This window comes from Colias philodice, chromosome 10 (assembly GCF_061535455.1).
Source record: "Colias philodice isolate Cphi_HAF_F1 chromosome 10, ilColPhil1 Martin Lab GWU primary, whole genome shotgun sequence".
In the NCBI taxonomy this organism is placed as follows: domain Eukaryota; kingdom Metazoa; phylum Arthropoda; class Insecta; order Lepidoptera; family Pieridae; genus Colias; species Colias philodice.
In genome coordinates, this window is record NC_143095.1 from 2,815,613 (window position 1) to 2,836,448 (window position 20,836).

Consider the following 20,836-nt stretch of genomic DNA (forward strand, 5'->3'; position numbering starts at 1 on the left):
TGATTATTTCAAAAAAACTACAATGAAACGAAAGCTTTAAATTTTTTTCCAACATTAATTAATAATTACTAACGATAAATCGATTGCACGCATCAATTCACGAGCATTACTTTTTCTAGTGCTCGATTGTGCGAAGCGTTCCTGTAGTTGTAACATTCAACGTTAAGCATTATGCCGCATAATGCGCTCTAGTGCTGTAATTGGAAAACGGGGCTTGATTCTAGCTGTTTAGTTTGGAGATTGGTTTCTCCAGGTTTCTCTGTCTACGCTTTGGTGTACTTCACGAATAAAAAATTAGAAGTGTCAAATCTGACATTGACTGTGACAAATGACAATCAAAACTGATTATTGAAAATCAAATTAGATTTTATGTTTTCCGAAAACATTTTAATTTTATTAGCGAGTACAACAAATTGTTATTTTATGGAAACAAAACATGAATAAAATCTTTTTTACATAATTTTACAATGCAGCTAATGCATTTACAATAAAAATTTTCTCTTTGCTATTCTACGAGTACGGGAAAGGCGATTTATAAAGAAATCCACTACTAATTATTATCTCATGCTAAAAAGTCAATATGGATTACGATTATCTGATTAAATTATTGTGTGTTGGTGATTCTGGGGTTGGAAAAACAAGTTTTCTTTATAAATACACCGATGGAGTTTTTCATACCCAGTTTATATCAACTGTGGGCATAGATTTCCGCGAAAAAACAGTGGTAAGAGATTTATAAACATACCGGCACCGTTATCTATATTAATGAACTGATTACAGTTGATTATCATATATATGCTACTGTAAACAATTTCGCTTATTTAGGTATATAATGTCTTGACTCTTGAAGCAGTACTAATTTCAGTAAAAGAAAATGACAGCTAGCTATAGGTCGTCTAGAACCATCCCTTCTGGCTTCCCCGCACTTGAAATTAGTACTGCTTGTCATGTCCAGGTAGGTATTTCCTGATTATATCAATGCAGTAGATTTTTCCACAATTGAAAAGCAACATTACTTCACTTACTTCTGTATAAATGTACTTTATAAAATATATAATTATAGAGAAACATACAACGGGGGTTGACTTTAGAAACGTGCGGCACGAATTTCGGCGCGATTTTAATTTTTATCGATCGGTAATGATGCCCCCAAACATACATTCGCGGCTTTTCGTGCGGAAACGTGTAATTACAGAGAAATTGTTTTTTTAATTTTTGAGATTATGTTCAAAATTGTTTGAGTTACATTGACAAAACTACAAGAATTGTGTTTGAAAGAGATAACAAATGTCTTAATGTACATATTAAAAACCATAGTTCATTCAAAAGCATGTTGCTGAGGGGACAACAATTCATACGGATTATTGGCGAGCATATGATTGTTTGGGGCAATATGGGTATGTTCATAAAAAAGGTAATCACTCAGACCCAGACAACCCATTTGTTGCCTCTGACCCATTTGAGTCCCAGTGGCATGTTGTAAAAAGATTTTTTAAAAAAGATAACTATAACCACCCAGCAAACTTCGGTGATAATATAGAGTATGTGGAGACGATGGGTGGAAAAAAATAAAATGGATCCATTCATTGCCATTGTAAATTGTATCAAACATGTTTACAAGATTTGAATAAATAATTATTTAAAAAAAATGTTTTTATTGTATGTATATTGCACACAAATTGTTAATCACAGAAACGAATCTGTCCACCCCGATTCCACGTGGTACTTGTCTGTCATACACTAGAGTGTATTAAAAAAGTCGGAGGCGCGGAGGAGCGTGGCGCCCGCGTGTGCTGAGGAGCAGGCAGAGTCAAACGAGCCGGAGTGGCTGAGGCTGGTCGCCAAAGGCGACCAAAAAGCCGAAGCTACGAAGGCGAGTGAAGACTCCTGCCTGCAACGAGGTACACGGGGGCAAGCGCCACGTTCTGCAGCGCCGGAGCAGTCAAGAAAGCCCATAATCTTTGTTATATTTCTAACTACATTACTACATAGTATAAAACAAAGTCACTTTCTCTATCCTTATGTCCCTTTGTATGCTTAAATCTTTCAAACTACGCAACGGATTTTGATGCGGTTTTTTTTAATAGATAGAGTGATTCAAGAGGAAGGTTTTAGTATATAATTTATTAGGTTTAAGTCAAAGCGGGCGAAGCCGCGGGCGGTAAGCTAGTATAAATATAATCTCAAAAAAATTAAAAAAAAATAGAAGGGGGGGTTTCCTCACCCCCCCACTTTATAGGGGGTCTCCCCTTACCTCCCCCCTCCCTTTCCCTCCCCTCCCCCCCCTTAACTCGTGCCGCAAATTTCTAAAGAAATACCTACAACGGAGATAAATAATCATATTTACAAGTTTGATTTTTTAGGTTTACCAACAAAATGGGAGACAACATCGCATACATCTCCAATTGTGGGACACAGCAGGGCAAGAAAGGTATTGTTGTATTAGTGTCTTTATCTAGTAAAAATTATAAATAAAAAAAATTAAGAATTTCCATATATTGTCTGCATATAAATAGGTAGTATGAAAGAAACATAACTGTAACATCTTTTTATCAGCTAACTTCCTCTAAACTGTTTTATAAAAACCCTTAACTATAATATTAATTAGTAGTATATTCAGTGTAATTTTATTAAATATTCTAACTAGAAGAATTTTGTATTGTTCTAATATTATAATACTAGCGACCCGCCCCGGCTTCGCACGGGTGCAATGATGATACTAAATACACTACAGAAAAATTGTGAACGTTGTATGGTATAAAAATATAGCGGCCCGCTCCGGCCTCCGGCATCGCACGGGTATAAAATACATAGCCGGGCGGCCGCAAACGCTACGTCCTGCAATTTTTAAATCTGTAATATCTTCGAAAATATTCACTTAAATCATACGGTGTAAAGGGCCATATAGATCTATATTAAATGAACAATGTATCCATGGTATTTAATTGGTTAAGGATTAATGCTGTATTGTTTAAAATCGCTTCGAAAATTAGCCATTATTTGTCGTAAAAAGTAAATGACAAAAAAAAGTTATTGTGGGTTATCCATAAGAGATAGACATATACCATCGCGGACTTTTCTGTAGACCTTTTCAATGTGTATAATACTTAGTACATTATTTTGATAAAACTCGTAGGGTTCAGCCTGCGTTTGCAATGTAAGCGGAATAAATGTAATTTTTTACGACATCACATTAGAAACCTCAAAAATAACAGTACTTCTCCACTACTTAATGGATCTTATTATACATATAAACCTTCCTCTTGAATCACTCTATCTATTAAAAAAAACCGCATCAAAATCCGTTGCGTAGTTTCAAAGATTTAAGCGTACAAAGGGACATAGGGACATAGGGACATAGGGACAGGGAAAGCGACTTTGTTTTATACTATGTAGTGATCTCACAATTTGTATGTTTGTATGTTTCAGATTCAGGAGTCTTACAACGGCTTTCTACCGTGATGCAATGGGATTTTTGCTGTTGTTTGATTTGACTAATGAAGCATCGTTCCTAGAAGTGAGAAATTGGATTGAGCAATTGAAGGTAGGACCAACATTATTTGAATAACGTCTTTTATAGTAATATTCTTATTTTATATGTGTGAAACTTTGTATGTATCATCCATTTTCAAGGCAAAAAATGCAGAATTTTTTATTGTAAAATACTAGGATACAAATGTTTGTTGAATTTTAAAATTATGTTACATTAAAATGGGTACAATCATTTTGTGTCACGAAATAAATAGTCTGCTCTATTATTATTATGTGACGTGCAAACAAATGATATAGTGCCTAGTAGATATCTAGTATTTTATAATGAAATCATATTATAACAGATTTTAAATGCAATTTATTTGTTATAATATTTTCCTGACGTTTCGCATACTTTGCAGCGAGAAGGCATTTAAAATCCGTTAAAATCTTTAATTAAACTTGTGTAAAATCTAGAAAATACTATGAAACCACATTATCAAATTTTTATGAAATATGATAAGTTTACGGATGTTCACTTCCTTTCAAAATACAACATAATAATATTATAATATGTGGCATAATTACGACCTATTAAATAACAGTAATAATTTCAAATTTCAATATTATCATTACATATAACAAAAATCATAAAAATTACAAAGTTTTCCTTCTTATTAATCCGATATAAATGTATTATATATTACATTTCAGACGCACAGTTTAAGCGACGATCCAGATATAGTGCTGTGCGGCCACAAGTGTGACCTCCAAGACAAGAGACTGGTCAATCCGAACCGAGCCAAAGAGTTTGCTAAGAACTACAACTTGCCATACTTGGAGACAAGTGCTAAGACTGGACAAAACATTGATCGCGCGATTGAGATACTGCTCGATAAGGTTATGTTCAGGTATGTGTTTTCGAATCTTTAACATTTTTAATTGTTTAGTGATAAATTGTTACAAGTTTTCGAGTTTGATAGTTAGAATAAGTATATAGTACTTTGTGACGTCATTTATGTATCTTAAATTTTCCTGTTCAATAAGCTTTACCGCGGCAGTCCCCGAGTGCCACACGTCTTTTTTTATTATTTATATCTACAACCCTTTTCTTACAATCTAAATCTTAACAATATGTATAATTATTTACAAGTATAACTATTTTTTCCAGAATGGAATCGTCAGTGGAATACGCGATGCTGTGCGCAACAGGACGTCGCCGTCAATCCCTACAGAAGCTGCAGGCTAAACAGGAAAACAAATTTTGCTCTTGCTAAACATTTATCTGACTTTTTACATTACAATTGTATACCATTTTACAATTCACTTAAGACTTGACTTTCTTAGAGCGACAGGGTTTGAAGATTTGCCAAAATTATAAAAAATTTTATTACTTTATATATGTTGCACTGGAGATGAATTTATTTAATTACGAAAAAAAATTGTGCTTTCGAAAAACCTGACTAAATTATTGTTTCATCCCGGAGAAAGAGGTAATTATTTATATTAGCTATAGCTTAAAATACATTAAAAATGAAAATTAAATCACTTAATTAATTATACGTCCATAGAAATCTAAATAACAAGACACTAGAAGTCGTAAGCGTGCGTGACCTTGTCGCCACTCAGGTGATTTGCACATCACTAGTGCATTTGTCACTGTTCAGTTGCTCTGGAGACGTATGAGTGTATACATGGTGTGTTTCAGCAATTCCCATTGCGGAAATTCTTCCACAAGTTGTAATTATACTTATAAAGGAATAATATTTCATCGGAAAATATTTTTTTTTAGAAATAATGCCGTTTTTCCTTAAAATTATAGAATATTTACAAGTATTACGAGTGTCACCATAGTAATCGAAATAACAATGAATGACACAGTCGACCATTCTTATTATCACGTTTGTTCGTATTGGAGCAAAAAGTCTCATATACTTAGGGATGTTATTCTAAAATAAACCGTAAATTCGTGCGTTAGGATACATATTCAAAAGCTTAATTTAATAGATAAGTTAGTTTTCACTAAAATCAAGCTGTCCAATAAAAGGCATAGTTTACTTGTGTGTACTGTTTAGCTTTCGGTTTGAATGTGTTGATTTTGGCGACAGCGGTTTTCATACGAATTATGACATTACAGCACTTCTATGTGTCTTGTTATTTAGATTTCTATGTATACGTCGCTCTCAAAACTTCGAAGAGACTTTTAAAATTTATAAAGCTACGCTTCTATCATATTGGTTGGATCCTGTCTTTAATGAAAATCAATTGATTTTTCAGCATTTGTCCTTATTTACATAAGGAAGCATTTAAGCAGAATATTCCTAAGAACTTGTATTATGAAGCCATTTTATTAAAATTATATTAAATTATAAAATTATATTTATCGCTAAGAATGTATCTATCTATCTATTTACTATTATGAATGTCAGATTAAGGATTGATTGAAGAGGAAATAAAAGACCAGATTTATTGGGAAAATTCTAATGGACTGATATTAATTTTCGTAGACATTTTCGATATAATATAAAATTTACATAGATCTCGTGATTTACCAAAGATTAATAGGTTTAAGATATCACCTTATTACTAAGAAATGAGGGTAGCTTTCAGTTATATGCATTCCTCTTTTGTTTTTTTAAATATGCCTATTTAGAAGATCATTTACCGCGCAAATAATATTAATATTATGTATTATATTGTATGTGTACACATTTTTTTGTAATAAGTTATTGAGGCACCTTTAATTAAGATAAGTGTTAACGTTTTTATTCTACAATTTAAAATGTTTAAAAATGAAAGGTCTGAAGTGATGATTTCTTTATGCCATAATATAACAAATTCAGGGTAATACTAGTCATATGACTTTGGAGATCTTTATTGTTTTATTATAAATATTGTTTATATTAATAAATTATTGATTTTTATTCAAGTTTCATTATCATACAAAGGTATATTGGAGTGTTATACATTATTATAGATTTAAGTTGCACAAACTGTTTGAGCATGGTTTTGTATTATTATGTATTTTTACATGTTATGACTTAGTATGGTTCAAAAGAAATTTTTACGTCATTAGAAAAATCTATTTTGATGTTAAAAAGATTAAAAAAAATTGATGCATTGCTTATTTGGGGTATCGTAACTTGCTTACAAATTGTGTTGATACATTCACGAATCACCTCCATATATTTTTTAAATTGATTTTCGGAAAAGGAACCTTTTAAACCAAACTAGTCAAAAATGGTGTATACGTATTTATTAAAGGGTTATTTATAATTAAATATTGTCTATTTGCCTTATTGTATTAATTTATGCGTTAATTAAGTCTAGCTTTGAAAATATTATAAGCTATTCATGGAAAGGCCTCTACAGGTAATAATACCTTATTCACTTTTTATCATAACAAATCTATGTTTTGTCACGCTCTTACTTTCGTCAAATAATGTGAGAGTAAAAGAGATAACTACAAAGCCTTGTATTCATGGTAAACATTTGTTTAGCAACAATATTGAATCAATATGTTGCGGAGTTGTTATCAACATTGTATTGTTTAGCAACAACATTAAAAAAAGTTTCGAGCAACATCCTCCCCTTTCATCAAAAAAGGTTTATCAACTGTTGCTCAACATTTACCATGTTATACATGGCTAAACAAAATAAAGAGAGTTTTTTTTATTAATGATATTTCTATAATTATAGTGCCTGATCTATTTGTTAGAATTTACTAAATATATAATACACATTCCAATTTTATTCCAGGGCACAGAGCCTTTCCGTTTATTCAATATTAATGTACTTAAATTTATGCTCGCTTTTATTGTCGTAGTATTTTGCCTATATACAGGTATCCTGATACAGGGCATAATTATTATTATATGTGGTCAAAAAGGCCATTATTACACAAAAAAACCCTCAAAAATAGTAGACTACCCGCATCCATAGATTTAAATAAGTATGTAACTAGGCATTTCAAAGTTTACATCATATCACGTGTTTTATTACTTTATCAAATTTTAATAATGTTATCAGAATTGTGTGTTTTCAAGTTATAATATATATCTATTTACATTTAATAAAATTGCTTTGGGGTATATACGAATTTGGAGCGATCTCCTATTTTGCTCTCGTTATAATAATCCACTCAATGATTTTATCTATATAATTCATCATCATAATCATCATCATCAGCCTTTCGATGTCCACTGCTGGACGTATATAAAACATATGTCTATATAATTATTTAATTCAAATTTTAATCAAATGACTATCTATAAAAAATCCTTTTAATTCGCGCATACCTCATCGCACTATTTATCATGTTAATATCTAGAGTGTTTGTGGTGAATTCCTGACCAAGCTGCCATTTTATATGTGTCAATTTACATAGTATTGTCTATTCGGTATTTTAAATGTATTTATTATTATATAGGTATGAATAAATTGTGCGAAATTATCAATGGTATTTTTATTTTTTAGTGTCCCAAGTGTACAATGTATGTGTTTTTTATAGACTTTCATCACTATTCGACCTTTATACTTATTATACGTCTATATTAATTCTTTTACATTTATTCAATTTGGATAAGAGTGAAGAAATCATTGGTAAACTTGTTCTTACACTCAAATATACAGGGTCACTTGTAAAACACCAGGAACCTCGCAAGACAAGATATCTTATCATAAGTAACAAGTAACAACATTTGTTCTACGATTATTGGCATAACGCAATAAATTATTTTTAAATGATTTTTTAAGCTTTTATTGTACTCTCCTAACATTTTTAAGTCTATGTTCTATTCATTATCGAAAGGACGACGCGACGCCCCCTTCCCCCTCTCGTTCGCTTCTTGTTTACGTAATTTTTGGGATGTGCGTAGAGTTTATAATATGCAAACGGAAAATTAAATGAATATTTATTTTTGTATGAAAATAAAATGTAACAAATTATCAAAAGTCGTAGAACAACTGTTGTTACTTTACTTAAGATGTTAGTTATCTTGTCCTGCGAGGTTGCTGCCTGCTGGTGTACAAGTAACCCTGTATAGGTAAAAAAACTCACATAGGCTAAGAATTGAGTAAAAACATTTTTTTCATTGTAATTAGGCAAGCTTATGGCTCAGTCAAGGAATAGAAAAATAATTTGGAAAATCCAAAAGTGCACGCCTCATAATTTTTTTTTAATAAATATTTTTAATTATTATTTTTGTTTATTTAATAACAATTAAACCACATCGAATCAGACCCTGAAAAATGAAAGGGTTCTATTCCTGAGCATACTCAAGCGTAAGAGAAAAAAAAAGACTCGATTAGTAAAGTATTTCGGTCGCTATCGTGTTAACAAGAAAAAGGATCCGCACATACAGACACACGGACGTCCAAGACAGAACTTTTTTAAACTGTTTTTTAACTAGTTTAAATAACAAAAATGGCATCAAAAATATCATGAACGTTAAAAATAGTGTTTTTTCTTAATATGTGTGTGTATGTATTATCTTACAAGTGCAATGTATGATACATAAAGACATTTTAAGTTTGAAAAATCAGATGTTTTGCGCGAAGCGACAGTAGTACCCACCTCAACGCTTCGCTTATGAGGCGTGCAATATGAGTAGCACGTGCGATTTCAATTTTTGAGTTAATAATTGCAATTTGAAAACACATAGGAAAAGATTGGGAAAAATAACGGAAAAAATTATTCATTTTAAAATGTAGCCTAAAATGCATCGCTATAATAAGTGTGTAATGTTAAATCTTCAACAATTTGAAATTTTGGTAGTTAACTAGTTATTTTAGTTGCTGTAAAATTTTTAATTAAAAATTATGGCATTGATTAATTTATTCCTCCTGTGTATCACGTTTATTCATGTTTCTTTTGTGACATACGTTTTAAAACACGTGATGAGAATAATTTTATGTTCGTCTATTGTAACCCTACACTCGTAGTAACATGGGGTTGCGAGCTCAGTGCAATCACATATCTTCCAGCCCCCGCGTGAACACGTGATGTATTTGGCTGCAGTTATTTATCGCACAATTAAAAACCCACCTACGCGTCCACTGTTAAAGTATAACATCCATTAGCAATATATTGACAGGATACTTAAGAAAACAATGCATTTTTAAATGGACTCTGTTGCAAGGCCGCAGCGTACAAATTGGTCCAGATGTGAAGGACGAGTCGTTCCCTAATGCGCAGCCGCGGCACGTATCCGAACGTCACGCAAGCGTTAATCTAGCCCCTACTCAGTGATCATTTTATGTTATCCCGTCTTCCTCATAAACAAAATTACTCTTTGAATCTAAACATAGCCTTACGTCCGGATAGTTTTTCTTAAGTCAGTCAATTTCGACACTTCCAAATGAGTAAGCTTTACGCATGTATAATTGGATCGAATGCGAAAACATCTCGATGTTATCAAAGGAGAACAAATGGTTATACTGGTCCATGTGAAGCTAGCTTCAGATTGCTAGTCGGTTTGTTTATGTATTGAAAGACAACAGATAGTGTAGCCGGCTTCGTGTAAGACTCGATCTCGCGTTCATACCGAACATGAGCGTAAAGTGAAGTGTAGTAGAGCAACTGTACCATCATCTGGACTTTAAATCAGACGAAAGAAAACACGCTCTACATCCGAAATATAAATAATAATATTACTCAAGTGCAGTGGTTTTCAGGAACGCTACCAGGAGCAATATTAGGTACGTAATTTTATATGATAGATATTTGCAATAAGTTCATTTCATTTAATATCCACTCTTAAAAATCTTAAAGACTGCGGGGGTTTACGCAAAATACATATCAATTCAAATAACGTATAGAATTATCTATGGACCCTATTAATTATCTTATTTTGTAAACAAATAGAGTAAGATTGGCCTTCAAAATGCGCGCATTATTATGCGATGATTATTCAACATGTAGAGTAGGTATTATCTTAAATGACCGTCTAAATTGTTTTAATAGTTGGATTAATTAATATCTAGTTAGGAGTAGAATTCTTATAATGCATGTTAATGTAAAATAAATAAAAGCGGAACATTTTTGGAATGGAAATTTTCAATTGTACTATTAGCTAATATTAAGTTCCTAAACCATGGATTAATGTGTGAAACGCTCTTCTCTACATCTCTACATGTTTACAAAATTATTCAATCAACAATCAGGTATTAAATTATTTTATTATTTCTTACATGTTGGTAGGTATCAACCATAGATAAGATAATTACTAAATTACCTTGATAAAACATATAATCACGAAATAAGAAAAAGTAGAGTTTGTTGGCTTTCTTCAAGTTTAGCGCCGATTACCGTCAATTCTTTTTAATTAATCTTAATTACAGCGAGTCGTTATTTCGTTGAAACGTCTCGAGAACTTACTAATTGCAAATCGCAACTATTAGTCAGTCGGTACCTACTCAGATCCAGTTACCAATTGGTAATAGAAGCTACCTTTTATTTGTTTCTTCGATCTATTGATGCTGCTCTAAGTTAAATACAGTAAAGTATAGTTCTATCACAAAATGGTATTGTCTCTAAAATATTTCATAGTTTCATACATTGTAAAGGGCAGACGTTGCTTAGCAATCATTAAGATATGTGCGAAGGTTGGGTGTAATGTGAAACTTTACGAGCATGAGAAATATCGATAGATTGATAAAATATGGTTAATACGTTCCGCTAATATTAATAAAATATTAACTCTACCATTAAATATTCTTAAAAAAAGTTTAACCGCCTATTTTTTACTAGTAAATTTTATTAAGCTATGTTTATTTTACAACCTGTAGTTATAACAAACAACAATCGCATAGTATTTTTTTTGTCTATTAATCTGTCGAATAACTTTCATTTCGGCGTTAAAAATCTTATACCTATAATATTTAAGTATCTAACTATTGATTTTATCAAGAGTGCCTAACGCTTGTCCGTTGGATAGTATGAAGTGCCTCTTGGAGAGGAACTCTACTACCAAGAAATAATGTTTTCATTTTCGAGACAATTATTTAGAAATTGTATACGTTCATGCTTAGATCCTACATGTTCAATATAAGAGTCTAATTGTTACTTGCACGAACCCTAACTTCACCCTCATTAAAGTGGGGGTAGTTGCTAACAAGCCATCGAATTTCATCCAAATAGTTGAAAATATGTTGAAGCTCATGTTTCTTGTTTGGCGTAAATTGATCGCAATGTTCGCTTCAAAATACCGTGTTGTTTTGGTTTCATATTGACATGCTTCCTGATGCAAAGAGGGACGCGACTACTAGAAATTAATTAATTAGTTTGTAATTGATTTGGTTTATACAGGCGCCACTCCTTTATGTTACTTAAGGGTCAATACTATAATATCAATTACCATGATGATACCTATAAGTAAATGACGGCGATACATCTACACCTATCCCTAATCATGTGTAGCCATATTGCACGCCTCATAAGCGAAGCGTTGAGGTGGGTACTACTGTCACTTCGCGCAAAACATCTGATTTTTCAAACTTAAAATGTCTTTATGTATCATACATTGCACTTGTAAGATAATACATACACACACATATTAAGAAAAAACACTATTTTTAACATTCATGATATTTTTGATGTCATTTTTGTTATTTAAACTAGTTAAAAAACAGCTTAAAAAAGTTCTGTCTTGGACGTCCGTGTGTCTGTATGTGCGGATCCTTTTTCTTGTTAACACGATAGCGATTAGCGACCGAATTTCGGTCACCGAAATACTTTACTAATCGAGTCTTTTTTTTTCTCTTACGCTTGAGTATGCTCAGGAATAGAACCCTTTCATTTTTCAGGGTCTGATTCGATGTGGTTTAATTGTTATTAAATAAACAAAAATAATAATTAATAAATAATTATTTAAAAAAATATGAGGCGTGCACTTTTGGATTTTCCAAACTATTTAATTTTATTTATCAGAAAAAGTCCTAACGTAAGACCGACTTTATAGCGCATTTTATAATCAGGAAAGTATGCGAGATTTTCCTTCATCTTTCTATCTGCCTACAAGCGGATATTTATTACAAATACTAACCTTCGCGCTTCGCGAAATTTATAAACAGTTTATAGTAAAAATAGGTCAAAGCTTCAGCATGTATTGATGGTGAGATACAAAAATATTCACGGAAAATTGCCCTTTCATGCCGGCCGATTTACGTAGCATGGTGGGCATAGAATTTCATAGATATATCCATTTCAAATTGAAATTTACTAAGAGATCTCGATAAGTAGGGTCCGATGGAATGGCTTTACGAGCTGGCAAAGACCTCTTATCTATCGCTGACCCAACCCTTTTCACAGTCTTTGCCCACTATTCGATATGGCTCTATATATTATATAATCGATAAAGGATTTAAAAAACATACCAGATCTTTTTATTTCTGCAGATGTTATCGATCAATAAGAAATAAGTTCTTTAAGAATCGTCCAATGCTTATAATAATTGCCAAACGTACTTACGATACGTACGATATTGATGTATTATAAAAAATCTATAATAGGTAGGTACCTACTATGCTGTTGTATGTACTTCTTGCAATATTGAAAAAGTAGTATTTTATTGTTATACTTAACTAAAAAAGTTTCCTATGAACTTACATATAAAGGTACCTCCATTTGTAGAGTTCAGTGACCATTCTATTATCGAGGCGTTATACAAGGGGTCTTTGAGTGCTACGAGGTTGCCAGATCACAACGGAATTATGGCATCTGTTAGCAATTATGATTGTAATTACAATCGATCTTAGTGTTTCCCGCGTATATCGTAACAAGAACATTTGTGCGTTGAATGGAGAATTAGCGGTTACGAAAGAGATTATGGCTATGGCATAGAAACTGAAACAATAGAATATTGTACGAGTAGAGTTAGATATTTGTTTCTTATAATAAATCTCCTATCCAAAGAAAAATGTATAAGTACCTAACATTTAAATCTATATGACTGGGATAAAATTAATAAAATTTAAAGATGTGATAAAATGGAAGCCATAATATTTGGGCAGACCAGCTTAAAGTCGTTATTATCTCGACGAGATGAATAATAACTTTTTACATCGCTCGAGGAAACCCTGCAATGAAGTATGTGAGCAATTTTAGTAGAATATGCAGTTGCTCGCTTGACGGCTATTAATTCATAGGCGTAGCGCCAGTTGGCGGGCCATTTTGTAAGCTTTTGTCCCCGAACGGTGTAATAAAAGTATTATGTTAATACTGTTTTATAGAATATAGTCTATAACGTATTGCGGTAAACATTTTTGGAAAATCTTATGACCTATTTAAATTTAAAAGGCGGTTTGAACGTCTGAGTATATAAGTAGATACCTACTTTTTGGTGAATTGTCAAAAATGGTGCTTTATTTGGTTGCTTTTGATTAAGTTACTTTTATTTTTATTAATAAATATTAAGTACCTTTTATTTTTTTAGAATGGCGTGTTCGTTTTGATTATAGTATTTTCAACTGATTAAGTTACTTCGTTAATGGTTATCAGTTACTTTCATCAAAGCGTTGCTACGTTCCTACTTCCCATACTAATAGTCAGATAATATGAGACAGAATTAATCCTAAACAAAGCAGTAGTCTACATTTTATTAGATATTTGGTGTTTGATACAACTTCTAAAAGGACATTATAGGACATTATACTCATGTACAATGTAGGTAGGATAAAATTTAAAATGGCGGCTGAATCGCCGGCACCTGAACAATAAACCTTGCTAAATGAATGTTTCGAATGTAGGTGCGAAACGGCGAGGAAGTTTCCGCAATGAATCAAAATGAACTTTTATAAACAACTTTAACTTCATTAGAAAACTCCCGGGTTTATTGATGAGACTTTGTCCAATGTTCTTTAGTTTCGATTGTGAGGGAATGGGGGAATTATTTTCAGTACAAATTCAAGACGGTTTGAACTACGGATGTTTATACGGCACCGGCAACTAATCCACGCAGATTGACCTAATTTACAATTCCATATGGACGCAGTATACGCATTCTTTGTGATATACGTTCAAATACCATGAACGTAATTAATGATTCATAATATTCGTGTAGTTTTATTCTAATTTAATAGGTACAATATGCCCAAAACTTAGTAGTTCTAGAAGGTGAGATATATTATGTGAATATGGTTGTGATATCTATTATGCATAATATATAAATCCATAAATATTATCTCCGTTTCGGTTGTATAGATAAGTAGTCAGGAAGAAAAATTAAATTCAGTCCTGTTGAATTATTATATAAGAAATAAATTTCATTTAAGTAATTTAGGGAGATGCTGCAGTCCTTAAATAATAAATTATTTTTCTCTATTCTCCAATTGCAGTTGGAAATGAGACGACACAGTCAGTAATTTTCTTTTGAATTACAGCAAAAACTAAGATAAACCAAGTCCCTAAATAGATCCCTTGCAGGGTCATTAGGTAAGCAGTTGGAAGCAATAAAATTCCTAGAAAACCCCGCCGGCTATTGCGAAAACTACGTGAATTGTGCTCATTGTCCCAGAATTACTACTGAAATCAAACTGTAGGCGTTTTGTTTAGGCGCCTTACGAGACCCAAGGGTCGCATGCTTTAAATATTGCCAACATTCCAACAATACATTAAGACCGAAAGGATCAGAGTGTATTGTTTAATTGAGATGTCGAACATTTAAGCTTGACTCTTGTATACACAAAGCTTACATAACAAAGATTATCGCATTAATAAAGTCCTATACTGTGTCTTACAAACTACATTAGTCTTTGACAAATCATCTATACATACTACCTATTACAATAAAACTGTAGGAAAGTCAAAACTGTGCAATAAATGTTTTTTTAAAGAATTTTGGGGCGTGATCTACAATAGACACCGAAGCCAAAAATACAGCTTTTAGAATTTATGTCTGTTTGTGTGAATGTATGTCCGGGCTAAACTCAAAAAGTACGGCAGGGATTTACTCTAAACTTAGTACAGACATAGCCTGAGACATGAGGAAAGATATAGGATAGATTTCATCCTAGAAATCCCACGGTAACGGGAACAATGCGGGTTTTTCTTTGACTACACGGGCGAAGCCGCTGGCGGAAAGCTAGTATTTCAATAAACGAAAACCTCGATAAACAAATCAATGCTTAACTTACACTTTAATAAACAAACGATCTTCAACTCGTTTAATTAGTTCAAGATAGGTACTACAAAATTTACTAGCGTTGCAGAATTATAATTGATTTTCGTATCTTCGTTAAAAACGCTCTGTTCGCTGCACCAAACAATTAGTGAACTATATTATGAAAGTGTAATTAGAATTTCTCGCGTTACTTAAAAGTCTTCAAAGTCATCTATTAAATAGGTTATTATAATTTTACCTTTTTTAATGTCCCTCTAGCAATATGTAATACTATAGCCCAGTATATATCTACAGGCTATATGTATAACGTTTTGATTCAATATGTAGGTATTCCGTATTGGTAGAAGTAATAGTAGAATTCAAAGGTAGTAAAATTTCATATCTATGCTATATTGGTGTTATATCAATATTTCAATGACTGGTTTGTGCTGATATGAATAAGGTTCAGAAGAATTAAATTATAATTTTAAATGATTGCATGCTCGTCCACTGTCGAACCCTAATTGAGGGTCGGGACCTTCAATTACAGTGCTTTTACCCTCGCAACACATTCCTTGATGTATCCATAGATAAATAAATATATCTACAAGCTTACGTGTGCCTACCCACGATTTTTATTAAAATTTTCTTTCTACTTCCTACTAATTTATAAACGCATCTCTAGCCCATAAACTTTGACCACCAGATTGTCTGGAAGAGATCGCTGTTTTAGCGATAAGACCGGCAGTTGTGCTCAACTGTGTCTTTTTAGGGTTCCGTAGCCAAAATGGCAAAAACGGAACCCTTATAGTTTCGTCATGTCCGTCTGTCCGTCTGTCCGTCTGTCCGTCTGTCACAGCCGATTTACTCGGAAACTATAAGTACTACAGTGATGAAATTTGATGGGAATATGTGTTGTATGAACCGCTACAAAAATATGACACTAAATAGTAAAAAAAAGAATTGGGGGTGGGGCCCCCCATACATGTAACTGAGGGATGAAATTTTTTTTTTCGATGTACATACCCGTGTGGGGTATCAATGGAAAGGTCTTTTAAAATGATATAAAGTTTTCTAAAAAACATTTTTCTTAAAGTGAACGGTTTTTGAGATATCAGCTCTCAAAGTCGTAAAAAGTATGTCCCCCCCCCTCTATTTTTATAACTACGGGGTATAAAATTCTAAAAAAAATAGAGGTGATGCATGCTAATTAACTCTTTCAACGATTTTTGGTTTGATCAAAGTATCTCTTATAGTTTTTGAGATAGGTTGATTTAACTGTAATTTATTATATTTGCTGCTACGGAACCCTTTGTGCGCGAGCCCGACTCGCACTTGGCCGGTTTTATTTTTTATATTAACTATTGTTTTATTTTTTATTTTTTGGTGCACAATGAAGTATTTTTGTTTATTGATTGTTTGTTTACTACTTTTTCGGGATCTCCCGTATCGAAATTGCAAAAATAGAATTAATGTTGAATGAACAACTCTCTATAAATTCTATAAATAACTCTGTATAAATTGTATATATAGGTCGTGTGTGATTTACTATGAAATATTCAATTAAAATTCTTCATAAATTACTTTTATACCTAACATATTGTTAAAAGAATTTAAATCCTTCTGTTATACTTCCAGTGCACAAAGTATGCACATTTATTACTTTAATTGTAGAGGTTTTAAAAGAAAAGAGGTTCAGTATTCCTCGTTGAGTGGGTCTAAGTGTTCCTAGAAGGTTCTATGAATTCATTAGACAATAAAGTTCATATTTACAAATTGAATATGCACAAAATTGATAGTATTACATACACTACAGATATTGTATTTCGTAAGATAAAAGAATTAGAATATTGACATCATCTATTGATATCGTATATTATATCTCGAAAGTCATAATAACTTTAACGAATATTGGGCTAAGCTTTTCATCCTAAGTATGTTTTCTTGTAGAGATGAACATAAAGGTGTAAGTTTAGCAGAATATTAAATGCTACCGGCTTTTCGTCTAATAATCCATCTTATCTCCTTCGGGACAATCATGAAACATAAACTCAGTTGGTTTTGCTGAAACAAAATAATGCTTCATTGAATATACGCCAGTAGGTCATACAAAACGATCAGTGTACTAAAACGTTACATACGTAATGCTGCTGTTATATTTAACCTTCGATTAACGAAATGTTGTATGAGTCAGCTTATGCTATTAAAAGCCGGCAACATCTTTGTACCGACATCTCGGCGTAGACCGACTGAAATAAACCAATCAATCACTGGACATAGATTCCTGCAATTTATTATGTAATCATTAATTTACATTCATTGTAGCTTATTATTTAGCGCTTTGTTTATTTGTCAAATGTGAACTTTCATTGTTATTTACTAAAGATAATATGACATTGATAACAACTTTGATTTAATTACTAAATGGTTTAAGGACTAACATCCATCTATTAAATTCTTTGCTGCATTCAAAAAAGTTTTTTGCTGAATTGAACCAGAGTTCGACAATTTGTCAGGCACAATTCTTTCTTCCTGGAACCATTTCTAACGATTAATTTGCCTCCTGTGGAACCATGTTTTTGCACCTAAAATTAAAAAGTAAATCATAGAATAGCAATATTTTTGTTAGTGGAGGAATACGGAGGTATTTGGTAATTTATTATCTAAAATTTAAGCTGCTTTTAAATGCTAAAATGGTATGTTTTCGATTAATTTTGTTAAGAAAGCTACAATAGCTTCACTCTACCTACGGGTAGAGTTTGGCCGTACCTATCTAAAACCTCAGAGCCTCATCAATAATATAGCATTGCATATTAAATAGGTATATATTATTTGAAATACTCAAAGTACGTTATGTAATTGATTATTTTATTAAATTCTGGGGTTCCAAATAGACGTTTTGCAACATGATTTTTTTTTGTATCAAAATTCTAGTGTAAAAATTTACTTTGAAACTCGGCCATTGTACTAAAACTAAAAAATAGCAGAGAATGGCTTGAATGTTGATCAAAGAGCAGTTGGTTTTGATACATGCCTGGAAAGAAATCGATATATTCGCGAAAATATTGCACGATAAAAAACCCAACACTTGGTTTTTTAGACAAACGGTACAATATTGCATCCATATGAGAGATGGAGGTTTTAAGGTTATAAAAGTTGATCCAGTTCTTGCTTTGTATTTGTTTATAATTTTCTAAAAAAATTAAATAAGCTTTAATGCGGTAGGATGTTACAACTACGAGTAAATCTTAGAAAAAAAAAATTTAATCCTATAAACAGATTTTTCTGCTATCTGGTATACACGTCTCGCCTTTCGGTTTGTATTTGACGTCTTAATTTTAATTTTAACTCTTACTACGAGACGACATTGTAAGCGAGGGCGGAAAGTTCAAACACATTACATTTTTAACAGATGCGGTGATGTAATCTACTGACTGCGAAAATTACGTAGAAATACAATTTGAAATAAATTAAACAGTAATCGAATTCTTTCGTGAATTTCATTTTTTTACAAGGTATTTTCTTATTTCATTATTTCATATAGGTACCTATTGTCATGGTGCTGTAAATGCATCCATAACTGAAATGTTGCGGGTACAGTATAATAATTACATGCAATATCTGAATTTGAAAGTTATCTCACAATACGGCTTTACTAAGAGACGCACTTATATGGTAAGGTAGAGGGTCTAATACAAATGTCACTCGCAGGAGTCGAAAGCTTCCGTTACCTTGATGTCATTTCATTTACGGCATGTTTGCGATTGTTACAATCTTACGAAACAGGCTTTAGGTATACTAAGGGAAAATTTTGCGTGAATTTTTTATACCTACAAGGCTGAAAGAGAAGAATATTCATAGACACAAATTAATTAAATACAGGCCGTTTTAAAGGAATTTTTAATTTTAAGCATTCTTTTAATATTTGGAAGGAAAATAAGATAAGTTGAAGACGATAAATATGTTTCACCAAAAGGTCCATTTAAGCTTAAGATTTATATTTTATTACTTACATGAAATTACTTAAGATTTTATTATGTTATTATAAGTTACCTAATACGGTAATACCTATACCAGCGCTCGTTTGCTTTTTATATTTCCTTAAGAATGAACATCATTCAATGTTCAATGAAAAGTGCAAACAAATTGCATATTAAAATACTTCGAGCAGAAGTTCGATACGATTTATTGAAGTTATTAAATGGATAATTCAATAAGGAAGCACTATAAGCTGTGCACCTGCTCAGTGATTAATTTATCTGTCGGTTGTATAGGTATACGGGTATTTACTATATAGTATATACCCACTAGTTTCGAGGAAATTAATTTGGACAATTTATCACACTGTAAACTACTCAATGTTTTGTTGACATTAATTGACTCGCCTTGTTTTATGGTGTTTCTTAATGATATCACCATATAGGAATAGTGGGTGCTGTCATTACTTGACGACGTCAGAAGGGTTATGATGTCCCAGCACAGAATACATAATGGTAGCTAAACGCTAGTCCCAGTATATGAACATTAATATACATAAACTGCTTCATTTCATTCATTACCTATTTTATTATTCTGAGGACTGATACAGCGGAAAATCTGTTATCAAAATACTGATTTAGACACCAAATTATCCGCACCCCTCGTCAGTATTGTGTCTAAGAAATATTTCCCACAATATATAATATGTTGACATTTATCAGCAGCTAAACACCATTCACTAATCATGAAAATAATACGATATGCCAACACAATTACCCAATCTGTAACAAAACGCATTAACTACGCATTACGCACAAACGCCAGCAACGTATATGAACTTTAAAAATAAACACAATTTATCGCTGATGAAATAAAACAAAATTCAGGTACACACACATACATACAAATGGACCATGTGTGGTTACATTATCGAGTTCGCCCCCGGCTGAAACGTATTTAAACATAACTACCTTAATATAAATGCGATTAAATATCAGTCACTGTCTACCCGTATCATTTCAATATTTTTTAGGATTCCGAAACAGTTATACGTGATATATATATGTAATTATATATATCACGTTTCCTTTTCATACACTTGTTGAGAAAAACTAATTTTCACTTTTGATGTTAAAGCATTTTCTTGTTCTTATTTAATCTTTTTCTAGCTCTGTTTTCTTCATTGTTATTTTATGAATGTCGCAAATGAGTGGATTTTTTTCTTCCTCTCGATGTTTGCAGACTCAAAAGTGGAATAATTTAAATAAAGTTAATCGTATTGCTTTTGT

The 20,836-nt window shown here is 32.2% G+C and overlaps 2 protein-coding genes across 6 annotated transcripts in view; both read left to right on the top strand.

The window, feature by feature from the left end:
* Positions 1 to 323: 323 nt before the first annotated feature.
* Rab27 (RAS oncogene family member Rab27) lies at positions 324 to 5,031 on the top strand. The gene is made up of 5 exons (XM_089699754.1): positions 324 to 724; positions 2,364 to 2,431; positions 3,430 to 3,544; positions 4,186 to 4,382; positions 4,643 to 5,031. Exons 1-5 carry the CDS (start codon positions 581 to 583, stop codon positions 4,746 to 4,748), a joined length of 630 nt encoding a protein of 209 aa, XP_089555880.1. The 5' UTR covers positions 324 to 580; the 3' UTR covers positions 4,749 to 5,031.
* Positions 5,032 to 9,987: 4,956 nt separating this feature from the next.
* The window catches only part of LOC149485070 (uncharacterized), a 132,041-nt gene continuing 121,192 nt past the window's right edge, over positions 9,988 to 20,836 (top strand). For all 5 annotated transcript variants that reach the window (XM_089699774.1, XM_089699777.1, XM_089699775.1 and 2 more), the window contains exon 1: positions 9,988 to 10,170. The gene's annotated coding sequence lies outside the window, so the exon portion shown is untranslated. The remainder of the gene's footprint in view (positions 10,171 to 20,836) is intronic.

Bases quoted from the DNA above. Each gene is read 5' to 3' on its own strand.
- Rab27 (XM_089699754.1), top strand. From the start codon at position 581: ATGGATTACGATTATCTGATTAAATTATTGTGTGTTGGTGATTCTGGG. The intron at 725-2,363 runs GTAAGAGATTTA...TTGATTTTTTAG, and splicing joins ATTTCCGCGAAAAAACAGTG to GTTTACCAACAAAATGGGAG. The intron at 2,432-3,429 runs GTATTGTTGTAT...TGTATGTTTCAG, and splicing joins GACACAGCAGGGCAAGAAAG to ATTCAGGAGTCTTACAACGG.